This window comes from Crocuta crocuta, unplaced genomic scaffold, assembly GCF_008692635.1.
Source record: "Crocuta crocuta isolate KB4526 unplaced genomic scaffold, BGI_CrCroc_1.0 scaffold415, whole genome shotgun sequence".
Lineage (NCBI taxonomy): Eukaryota > Metazoa > Chordata > Mammalia > Carnivora > Hyaenidae > Crocuta > Crocuta crocuta.
In genome coordinates, this window is record NW_027531525.1 from 516,047 (window position 1) to 527,930 (window position 11,884).

Consider the following 11,884-nt stretch of genomic DNA (forward strand, 5'->3'; position numbering starts at 1 on the left):
CAGCTCAGGTCATGACCTCACGAGTCAGGCTCTGTGCCGACAGCGTGCTCACTCTTGCTCTCTCTGAAATAAGTAAATTTAAATATAAAAAGATTGAAGAAAAATATTTAATGGTAAGAGACTCTCACCTATTATCAGAAATCTGAGTAATGTCTGGCTTAACAAGGTGATCTTTTGAAAGTATCTGAAAGATCTGCTGAAATATCTCTTTAAAAATCATGACATCATATATTCTAGTGCTGGAGGACTTCTGATTTTGGTATGAACAGTGGCTGCTAAAATTAAAGCAAACTGTTATAAGGGGAAAGTTCTATAACCAGAGAACTTTTTGGAAATGAAACATGTTTTGTTTTGTTTTCCCCAGGAGGAAAATTGAAATATTATTTGAATTATTCAGATATTAGTGAATATTGGATAGCCATAAAAATCATAAGCCATTATATAGAAGTAGATGGCAGTTACAAATGTCCCAAGGATGGAGCAACCTCAGAATTCTTCAGAGCTTAAGTCTCTTAGTAAATATGTATTAAAATTGAAATTTTGAAGAAACGTTAAGTACCATATGAAATACTATTTTCTTTCATCACACCATTATGAAGGAACAGTTTTAGTGTATGACTAAAAGCTATACATTTGGGTGAAGTATGCACAAAAGGTTTTCATTTATGACCAGAAATTGGGTAAATTTTCTAAAATCTGATTGAATTTATAGGGCCTCCTATTATCTCTTTGTCAAGTATTTTTCTAATGAGAATTTTCTACAAGAGCAGTTTGCTTTGGTGGACTTCAGCCTTTGCCCCAGAGAATTCTTTCTTAGAGCTTCTGAGGTTTTGTCTATCAGTGAGTAGGGTTGAATCTCATCAGTGTCAGCTTGGGTAGATGAATAATTCTTGAATTTTCCAAGCTATAAGATGATCTAGCTTTGTAAGTCTTTGTGGTGTGTGTTTGTATGTTTACTGTTGCTACATTTTACAACTAAAAAATGTTAGCTAAACCATGGTTGCCCCAGAGTCTAGCAGGAGATGTTTGAAAAAAGTGTCTTGTTCAAATAAATTTCAGCATTGTGCATGTGCGATCTCTCTCTTGAGAATAACAGTGTTCATTAACTTACTAGAAACAGTTGTGGAGGCTAGAAAGGAATATCTGTTTGCATTTAGAGAAACAGTTCCACAGATCAAACATTAAGAAATACTGGCTTAAAGTGTTATTTTACGGATGATTTTGCCTCCTTTCTTTTCCCGCTTTGTCTTGTTGAAACTATGAATGATTCTGACACTAAAATCTCCCCTTTCCTGTTGCCTTTTATTGTGCCATGTTGGACTTGTTTGATGACTGTGCTAGAAACATTTCAGTAATTTGCTCTCTTTATATTGAGAAATAGGTCCAGTATTTTCTGTGACATTTAGCCGTTGCTTGTTTGGTCTGGATTCCCTTTGGCCTCATACTTCAACGCCTGTCTGGTCCCCGCTGGAATGAATGAGAATACCCGATGGGCCTACATTGTTTTTATTGGAAGGCAGGCAGTTGTTCTTTGTAACTCCTCTAATCTCTGTTTCTGCAGGCCTGTCATCTTTACTTCAGAGCGTTACTGGGAACCCAGTCCCAGCCAGTGAGGCTGCGTCCCAGAGCACGCCCGCTTCCCCTGCCACCACCACTGTCTCCAGCATAAAAGGAAGAAGTCTGTCCTCCAGTACCCAATCCTTCATTCCTAAAAGCTTCAACTATTCTCCTAATTCATCGGCTTCCGAAGTCTCTTCTACATCAGCTAGCAAGGCCTCAATGGGGCAAAGCCCAGGGCTCCCAAGCACTACTTTTAAGCTACCATCCAACTCTATGGGGTTTACAGGAACCCACAGTACGAGCCCTGCCGCCCCACCTGCTGAAGTTGCCATGTGCCAATCTTCAGAGATGTCCAAGCCAAAGCTGGAGTCTGAGTCCACCTCTCCAAGCCTGGAAATGAAGATCCACAACTTCTTAAAAGGTAATCCTGGTTTCAGTGGCTTAAACTTAAACATCCCTATCCTGAGCAGCTTGGGCTCCAGTGCCCCCGCAGAAAGCCACCCCTCAGACTTCCAGCGCGGCCCTACCAGCACGTCAGTCGACAACATTGACGGAACCCCTGTGCGGGACGAACGGAGTGGGACGCCCACCCAGGATGAGATGATGGACAAGCCCACATCCAGCAGTGTGGATACCATGTCCCTGCTTTCTAAGATCATTAGCCCTGGGTCCTCGACACCCAGCAGTACAAGATCGCCCCCCTCTGGGCGAGAGGAAAGCTACCCCCGGGAGCTCTCCAATTCTGTGTCTGTGTATCGACCTTTTGGCCTGGGCAGTGATTCACCCTATAAGCAGCCTTCGGATGGAATGGAGAGACCATCTTCCCTGATGGACTCTTCACAGGAGAAGTTCTATCCGGATACTTCTTTCCAGGAAGATGAGGATTACCGCGATTTTGAATACTCAGGGCCTCCACCGTGTGCCATGATGAACCTAGAGAAGAAGCCAGCCAAGTCTATCCTGAAGGCAAGCAAGCTCTCTGATACCACCGGATACCAGCCGATCCTCTCCAGCTATAGCCACAGGGCCCAAGAATGCGGGGTAAAGTCTGCCTTCCCTCCATCTGTAAGGGCCCTCCTGGACTCTAGTGAGAATTGTGACCGTCTCTCCTCTTCCCCCGGGCTCTTTGGTGCCTTCAGCATAAGAGGGAGTGAACCGGGGTCTGACCGGTCACCGTCACCGAGTAAGAATGATTCATTTTTCACCCCTGACTCCAACCACAATAGCTTGTCTCAGTCTACCACTGGCCACCTCGGGTTGCCACAGAAGCAGTACCCAGACCCTCCTCACCCAGTCCCACATCGTTCCCTTTTCTCTCCGCAGAATACCCTTGCTGCTCCCACGGGCCACCCACCCACACCAGGCGTGGAGAAAGTCCTGGCCCCCACCATTTCCACCACGTCGACGATTGAGTTTAAGAATATGCTTAAAAATGCCTCACGAAAGCCCTCAGACGATAAGCATTTTGGCCAGGCCCCCAGCAAGGGCACTTCAGGTGATGGTGTCGGTCTCCCAAACCTCGCCCAGCCCAGCCTGACGGCCACTGAGCAGCAGCAGCAGCAAGAAGAGCACTACCGCATAGAAACCCGAGTGTCCTCCTCCTGCTTAGACTTGCCTGACAGCACTGAAGAGAAGGGGGCCCCCATAGAAACCTTGGGTTATCATAATGCGTCCAATAGGAGGATGTCGGGGGAGCCGATACAGACCGTAGAGTCCGTCCGAGTTCCTGGGAAGGGAAATAGAGGACACGGGCGCGAGGCTTCCAGGGTGGGTTGGTTTGATCTGAGCACCTCAGGCAGCTCCTTTGACAATGGCCCCACCAGTGCCTCTGAGTTGGCGTCCCTTGGGGGTGGGGGCAGCGGAGGCCTCACTGGCTTTAAAGCGGCACCGTACAAGGAACGGGCACCCCCATTTCAGGAAAGTGTCGGCAGCTTCCGTTCCAACAGTTTCAACTCAACATTTGAGCATCATCTCCCCCCATCCCCCTTGGAACATGGGACACCCTTCCAGAGAGAGCCAGTGGGGCCATCGCCTGCCCCGCCTGCCCCTCCTAAGGATCACGGTGGTATCTTCTCTCGAGAGGCACCCACTCATCTACCCACTGTGGATCTTTCGAACCCCTTCACAAAGGAGGCGGCCCTGGCCCATGCTGCCCCACCCCCTCCTCCGGGAGAGCACAGCGGAGTTCCTTTCCCCGCCCCACCCCCTCCTCCCCCCCCTGGGGAACATAGCGGCAGTGGTGGGAGTGGTGGTCCCTTTTCTGCTCCACCTCCTCCTCCACCCCCCGTTGACCACTCTGGGGTCGTGCCCTTCCCAGCCCCACCACTGGCAGAGCACGGAGTGGCGGGGGCTGTGGCAGTGTTTCCCAAGGACCATAGTTCCCTTCTTCAAGGGACCCTGGCTGAGCATTTTGGGGTGCTCCCAGGACCCAGGGACCATGGGGGCCCCACCCAACGGGACCTCAACGGCCCTGGCCTTAGCCGTGTACGAGAGAGCCTCAGCCTACCCTCCCATTCTCTGGAGCACCTGGGCCCAGCCCATGGAGGAGGAGGTGGGGGGGGCAGCAACAGCAGCAGTGGCCCCCACCTGGGTCCCTCACACCGCGACGCCATCAACCGGAGTGGTATGATTTTGCGGAATCCCCGGCCAGACTTTCGGCCTAGGGAACCTTTTCTCAGCAGAGACCCATTCCACAGTCTAAAGAGACCCAGGCCACCGTTTGCTAGGGGCCCTCCGTTCTTTGCACCAAAACGCCCATTCTTCCCTCCCAGGTACTGATGGAAACCAAGGGAAAAGCATTTTGGACAGTCTAGAGAGCATTGGAAGTAGGAGTTCGGTTTATTATTGTTTTTATTTGTTTTCCTTCCTTTGATTTATTATTTTTTAATGACAAAGGGCCTCCCTTCCAAATTAAAAAGTCATACATGCTTGCATTTCACTATCCCATCCAGTCCACTCTTCCACTGCACTTACCCAGGCTACTTGTATTTTATAGAGGGTGGGGGGCAAAGAAACACAACCAAAGCCACTCCATTTGGCTGGGGGTTTGAGGGGTGGGGAGGAAAACAAGTCTTACCTTACCCCATTTACTGAAGAGTATTACATTTGAAATAAAACTTCCATCAGTACAGAGAATAACGTGCAATGTTGGGATGTTATTTGGGCTTGGCTTATCAGGTAGTCAATGGGAGGATTCCTGTCCCCCTCTCTCTCCCGTTGAGCAACTATGGAGACCAGCTTGGCTCCCTTTCCTGTATGCTCTGTGCCCTGCTGACAAGCCGAGAGATGTCACAGAGGGAAATAGGTGGGAGGCTGTGGAACTTTCAAGTTTGGTTTGTCTTTAAAGACCTATTGAAGTTGGGTTCTTTACCTTTCTCCTAAAATCTTTTTTTTTTTTTTTATAAGCCTCTTCTAAAGAACCGTCATTAACTTTGCGGAGATACAGGTGTCCTTCTATACTAGTAAACATTATTCCTCTTCATCCTTGGAATGAAAGAGAAGGGGTTAAATATAATCTCCGGGTTAAAACAAGGTGATTCCAATGTGGAGTTAGAGAAAGGAACCATTAATGGTGCCGTGTGACCTGCCCATCGCTCATGAACAAGGATGGGAGATTTTTGTAGTTTGGCGTGTCCTGCACCGTGCCCATGCTTCCTGCTTTTCTTTCTTGATCGACTTTTTCTCTGTTTTCACTTCTGCTTTGGTCAGGAAGAAAAGTCACTACAGTTGACAATTGATATAAAGGCGCAACTGAAATCTTATTCCTGAATTTTTTAATGTAAGAGGTAGACGTTTTTACCATGGTGCCTCCCACATGTAAGTGATACTTGTTGATGGTTTTCAGCAAAGGTGAAGTAGCAGGGAAAGGGGACTATTGGCCTGTATCTTTCTTTCCTCCTTGCCCTAGTCCTGTATTTACCCCCGTTCTTGGTATTTCCAAGGAGGGGGTTGAATAGCATCTTTGCATACATTATACCTTTTCAGGAGTGTTTTAGTGACAAGCGGGTATACATATCTTTACAGAGAACCAGGAGGGCCTGAGAATCCAAATTTACCCCATTCTACAGCTAGCAGCCTGTCACATTTCAAGGCTCAAGCCTTATCCTCACCTTCCACTCCCTCCAGGAAATAAAGAATGTTTCTGCCCTTAGTCATTTTACCCGAGAATGGCAGGCTTTCCTTCTCCCCAAACTGAAAGGCTTCTTTATATTTCCGCAACTAGTACTGGGGAAAAAAGACAATCCGTACACTTTGAGTGTTTATAACTTTATATCAAGGAACACTGAAAAGCAAATACTGCTTTGCTATTATTTTATATTATTTAGTGTCTTACCCCAACGTATGCACACTGGTAACATCCAACTAGATGAGTAAAACAATATGTGTTCTTTTTTTACGGGATCCTAGCAAGTTTCATATTTTCTTCCAAGTGAGTATAGAGCTGCAGGAAGTATAGGGATTGCTTTGGATTCCTCTAGCGAAATACTAAAGAGGGGGAGATGGACAACATAGTGACAGAGAGGATTCTTTGTGTCAGCATAAACGTGCTTTTCAGATCAAGAGCAGCTTGAACCAGGTGTGCGTCACAGTTCGGGAATTCTTGTGTAACTTATTCCATGTTATTTATTAGGGCTTACCATGTGTTCTGTGGTTAGGAGGCTGCAAGTCCTTCATCTCCCTGATGCATTTCTGGTCTGAAACCAGCCTGTTCTGTCTTTGACCCTCTCGAAACATTCTGCCCTGTAGCTCTCCCCCACAAAAATGTATGATGCCGTGACCTTGTGTGTGGGCTGGGGTATATAGTGTAGCAAAGCAAAGAAACAATATAGTTATGTTGAGTCCTGAGACATTTGTGTAAGGGAAAAGTGTGAGCAAGAGGAAGGGGAAGGGTGGGGGAGGGGAAAGGAGAGTTTTAATTGACTCAAAACTGAAATTGATTTTTTTTTATTTGCAGAAATTAAGTGGGATGTTTTTCATTCTAGAGTAAAAGAATGTGAATTCTTGCTGCTGCTCTTGTTTAAGCTAAAAGTAGCGTTTACTTGAAAAGGCTCTCTGACCATTTGATTTTATCAGAAAATGTGGGGATGTCAGGAAAGTGGCTTCCCAAATGTTGGGGCAGGGTAATTGTCCACAAAAGCATGATGACTAATACATGAAAGGAAGACCTTGTTGTACAGTGTAAAAGATGGACTTTGAAGGGTGGGGCTCTTTTGTGGGGGTGTTTTGTTTTTTAAGCTACAAAATCCTCATTGAGTGTTTCAGGATGGAAATGAGGATTTGTATGTGACTGTCAGCTGTTAACTTTAAGGAAATCTGTCTACAGCAGTAAATGAAGATGACAATGTATATATGTGATATAGTGAAACAAAAAAGACAATTCTGGTATTCATAACATGAAACAAAGGGGTTTTATTCTTTCTGTGTCTGTGATTTAAAACTCCGTGCCCATGCTCTGACTTTTGTATTTCAACCTGAGTTTAAAAATATAATAAACAAGATTTTTTTTAAAGAAAGCATAACATAGTGTGTCTTGGCAAGGACATGATTTCTATGAAAGCAGAATATACAAAGTTGTTACTATGGTCCTTGGTGCTCACTGTAAAATCACAGACAGAGAATTGGTGGGGGGGTTGTGAATACACTGGTACTGCTTAAAACTCAGTGACAGTATCAGAAATCGAGTCCTGAGGGACTGAGAGTTTACTCTCCAGTCAGCCTAGGTGACAGCCCCTCTCCAGGTTTCCCTCTGCCCTCCCAAAAGGTGAGCATAAACGGATTTTGATTTGATGCCAGGGAGGGTAAAAAGATCAGAGAGTAGGACTTTTATCCTTTACGATCCCAGGAATACAATGTTTGTGATACATATGGTACAGCTAACCTATCTGGATAATGTGAATATGCTAAACTTCCTAATTGCAGAATATTCACCATCAATCCTGAAGTTACCGGGTCATGCAGAATTAAGCTTCAGCTGTTAATTGTTTTGAAGCCGCTGTAAGATACTGCTTCCCCCCCCCTTTTTTTTCTTCCCTCCCCTTTTTCAAATGAGCGGGGGTGCCTGTTAAGATTAAATTAGATATGTTGAATGATATTCTCACGTGTTCAGTGTGGAAAACAAAAGTACATGCTTTAGAGGCAACAACAATGAAATCCTTTTGAAATGTGTATTAATATCATTTAATAAAATAACTAGTTCTGAAGGTTTGACATTTTTCTTTGAGATTTCGGGCTTTGACCAAGGGCTCCTGGCTTCTGCGGTGAGCACAACTAGGAGAGAAAACTTCTTCGGGAGCTGAAACTGCTGCTTTGTGGAGCAGACCTATGGTTGGAAAATCTGTTTTCTCCAGCAAAGACCCTACATGACTGTCCAGGGCTGAAGGTGAAGCCGGCTACGGGCTGCAGGAAGAAGGCCAGGACACATCTCTGAAGATCTGATTGTATTGGCTTTTGGTAGAAGTGCAAGGGGGCTCGAGGGGACGGGGTGTGCGTCTGCACATTTGAGGTGCCCAGATACCACAGCCCACCCGTCTTGTTCCTTCCTTGTGACCACTTGCACTTGCCTGTCTTCTAGCCATTCTTTTTTTTTAAATCTCATTGTCCCCAATATTATGTTTTTGTTCTCCAGTTTAATAAAGTATAGTTTCCTTTGTTGTGTGGTTGACTTTCCCCCTCTCACACTGATCTTAATCCAAGTGTCCCCATTGACTTCCGGCACTCAGTGTTACTGAAGGCAGTCTGAGCCTCTGATCTTCATGGCTTTGTGGGTTTTCTGTTTGATCCTCTGTGCAATTCAGTTTTGCAAAGGGATGATGGGTGGGGATGTTCAGGGAGTGGTTGGTAATGAAGTGGGATATACTGTATGGATAACTGTGTATGTGTTCAAAAAGTTGTACAGTTGTGAGTGAAGACATATTTTTAAGGCAAGCCTAGAGTTGGGGCAGTGGTGGTAGGGATCCTTCTGGTCCATTCTTTTCCCACATCGGCCCTTCTTGCTGCGCATTGGCAGTCTGTCATACGTAAGCCACACTTAACCCTCTCTTGGCCCATCCCTTTTTCATACCCCACTGAAGCTTAATGAATGGAATGTTGGCTCTAAGGGGTGAAGAGAGAGTCACTACATCTGGACCCCACCCGGGTCACTGGCAGGGTAGAAGGCTCTAAATAGCAACCTTCATTACGCAAAGCTACACACCTGTCACTGGACACTTCAGAAATAGCCTAGGAATACACCCAGTAGGTGTAGCTGACCTATACAGTTGCATTGGCTGCTTCTAGAATCTGGCTCACCTTTTCCTTGTTCCCCTCTTGGCACCTTGACTTGCCCAATTGATTTCTTTCTCCTCCCCCAAGAAATCAACAGCTTTTAGACTTCACATTTGCCTTTCTGGGCATGTTGAAAATGCACAACTTCAAACCCCTAAATTGCTTTATTTAAGCCAGTCTGCAGAAGAGGGATGAGTTACCCGCTCACGTATGTAGGCAATAACACAAACATCATCCAAATGGGCTTTAGAGTATTGGGGCGTTTCTCATACTTGTTTATGAGTAACTGTATGGGCAAGTCCGGTCAGCTGCTGTTCACAATTGCGGAGTAATAACTCATTGAGGCTGCATAGACAAAGCTGCAAGAGGCTCACCGCAAGTGAGATAGCTCTTAAGTAAACATCCTGTTCTCCCTCTCCCTCCCCCCAACCCCCACCACAGAAGTAAGGAGACGCACACATGCTTTGAAGGAAAGGAGCAAGTGCAATGTAAAACTAGATACCAAATGGCTTCTAACTGGTGGGGGAAGAGAAGAAACATTTGATGCTTAGGTAGCGGGTCTGAGGAGAAGGGCACAAGACCGATCTATTTCGGAATTGATACTGCAGTTATGGTACCATTATTTGTCTTCTGCCCTTTCCTTTTGTTCTCACTGTAGCTAGAGTCAAAAGTTGAAAACACAGACCTGGGTGGAGGGTCCAGTGAGCAGTGCCAACAGAAAAAAAACAAATACAGGCCGCAGGGTTTTGTTTGACTCAAAAGTGCTGGCTAAACCAGTCTACCCTGGATCTGTTGGGTTCATAGCAATTTTACTTCCTTCTTCATTCCCATTTTATGTCTCCTTTAGTTTTGCAAATTACCTAAGCCCTTTGCCACATAATTTGTGGGAAAGAGGAGACAAGAGAACTTGAAGCTTTGTACTTGAAGCTTTGTACATTTTCCCTGCGGTATTTCAGTTGGAATGGATAGAAGAGAGATGGGCAGGATCCAGTTCCTTGTTTCTTCCTTCCCTGGCTAGAAATCCTTTACACTTACGTAAAACAACACTTAAGATCCTGTCTTCTAAATACCCACTCATCGCCAAGGGCAGTAGAGATTAGTAAAGGATTAATTTGAAATCTTGATTATTGGGCAGTGGGCTTAGCTGTACATGCCTTTCTAGAGATGTACCTAGGACCTTCTTTCAGAGTACTCTGCTCTTGCCTTTGTTATTTACTTCAACATCAACCTAAGCTGACACATCCCTGCACTGGCTCCTGTGTTTGGGAGACTTTGCTATATTTTCCCCTTAACCTTACCTGACAAATCAGGGCCATTTAAAGGGGGAGGGGGCTTGGAGGTGGCTCTGTCTTTGTTTCTCTTTTACAGACTCAAGAGTTGTCTCAGGGAAGGGAAATCCTAGTAAAGATTCTAGGTGAGTGAAGGCTTTGTTTTCAAAAACCATTCAACTCCTCCCCATGCCCTGGTAGGAAGTTTCCCCCTCTTTATCAGCAGATGTGGCTTGACTTTATCTCCTTTTTTTCTGGCATCTTAAAGCAAAGTTAAAGAAAAAGTTTGGCCCCATCCTGCATCTTCATCACTAAGGANAATCTAACCTCCCCACACCACCTACTGCTGTACTTTTAGCCACTTGGCTAGTTCTCTGGGCCTTGAAAACATTTGGTGACAATGACATAAAGCTTTATATATTTTACCCTCTTAAAGTTTTCTTTTTTTACCTCCAGTATCTTTTCTACTTCTTGGGTACAGGGAAATTTTGTGAAGAGCTAAGATATGTGTTGTTCCTGATGACAAGTGGAAATGTACTTTACCTTCAATGGAGAGCATTCTTACATAAAGTTTAGGATTATAAATACAATACCTCTTCAACAAAAGCTTTAGCTAACCTGTGGTGTTTATTCTAAAAGTGGAGTAGAGCTGAGACTTTCCCAAAATGTGATTAATGGTCTAGGATACACTTTACTGAGGATTGCCTTATCCCTGCACTTATGTGAAATCTGCTGGCATTACTTCCTAAACACTTCTTTTACCTTGCCTTTGGTTAGAGAAAATCTGGTAAGACAGTTCTTTTCTTGGCTTTTTATTGGACCCTTCTCTCCACTCTATATTAAAGGCTTCTTTGGCCCTCCAAGTGATGTACCCTGGAGAGAAAAAGGGAGCTCTGCTACCAAACATAATGCATTAGGACTCTTCTGGTTGCTGAAAGGTGGCCTGGCATGGCATAATAAACTTTGGATTCAGATTGACTGAGCCTTGACATCTCTGAGGGTTTTCTGTGTTGTAAAGAGAACATAAAAAGAGCTATTGCTTATCAGAGTTCTTGGAATTAAATGATAGTGAAGGCATTGCACTTGGTACATTGTAGGTGTTTGGTGATATTCTGGGTGGCAGGTAAGAGCAGTTTTAGGGATAGATGTTTCCCAGGCAGACTAATGGGTTAAAATTCCCTGAGGCTGAGACATGGTAGTCACAAATCAGAAATTGAAAAAAAAATAGGTGATTAATGCATTGGTCTTAACTACCTTGCTCTTCCTTGCTTGCTGGCTGGCTTGTTTGCTACAAGGAGAAGAATGAAATCATTCCTGACATTCCTTCCTTCCTCCACTGCAACACAAGTTACATTAGGTGATGATGTAGTCGTTGATTGATGGGTAGCCCATGAGCCCTCAGTTCACTGCATTGCATGCAGCAGACACATGTTTGAGGGATGAGTGCAGGAAGCTGTTAACGGCGTTAGCCTACTTATTCCACCATCCCTCTACTACCTAACGAAAGAGGACAAGGTACAATGATCATAGAATGTATGTGTCAGTAAATGTATCCTTTGTTTTAAGTCAATGCAGTGATTGATACATTCTTCAATAATTATTGAGCACCTACCATTTTGTTACCTGCAATATAACATACCCATCCCTTTTGGTGCAAAGTCATGGGAAAAGTTCTGAATGCCATTTTTAAATCCTCTTCCCCTTTTCCTAGCCCTTCACACCACCCCTCCCACACAAGTAATTTTCCTGTTCCACAGTCTTATTTCTTTTTGTATTTCAGGGTGTCTAACATA

General features: G+C 44.8%; 1 protein-coding gene across 5 annotated transcripts in view; it reads left to right on the top strand.

Moving 5' to 3' along the window:
- The window catches only part of RPRD2 (regulation of nuclear pre-mRNA domain containing 2), a 90,308-nt gene extending 82,084 nt beyond the window's left edge, over positions 1 to 8,224 (top strand). For 2 of the 5 annotated variants that reach the window (XM_077772501.1, XM_077772502.1), the window contains 2 exons: positions 1,562 to 2,743; positions 2,884 to 3,063. In XM_077772501.1, coding sequence (XP_077628627.1) covers positions 1,562 to 2,743; positions 2,884 to 2,972 — 1,271 coding nt within the window. In that variant the 3' untranslated portion in view covers positions 2,973 to 3,063. Of the gene's footprint in view, positions 1 to 1,561 lie in introns of all 5 variants that reach the window. The other 3 variants (XM_077772498.1, XM_077772499.1, XM_077772500.1) reach the window with 2 other exon arrangements.
- Positions 8,225 to 11,884: the final 3,660 nt, after the last annotated feature.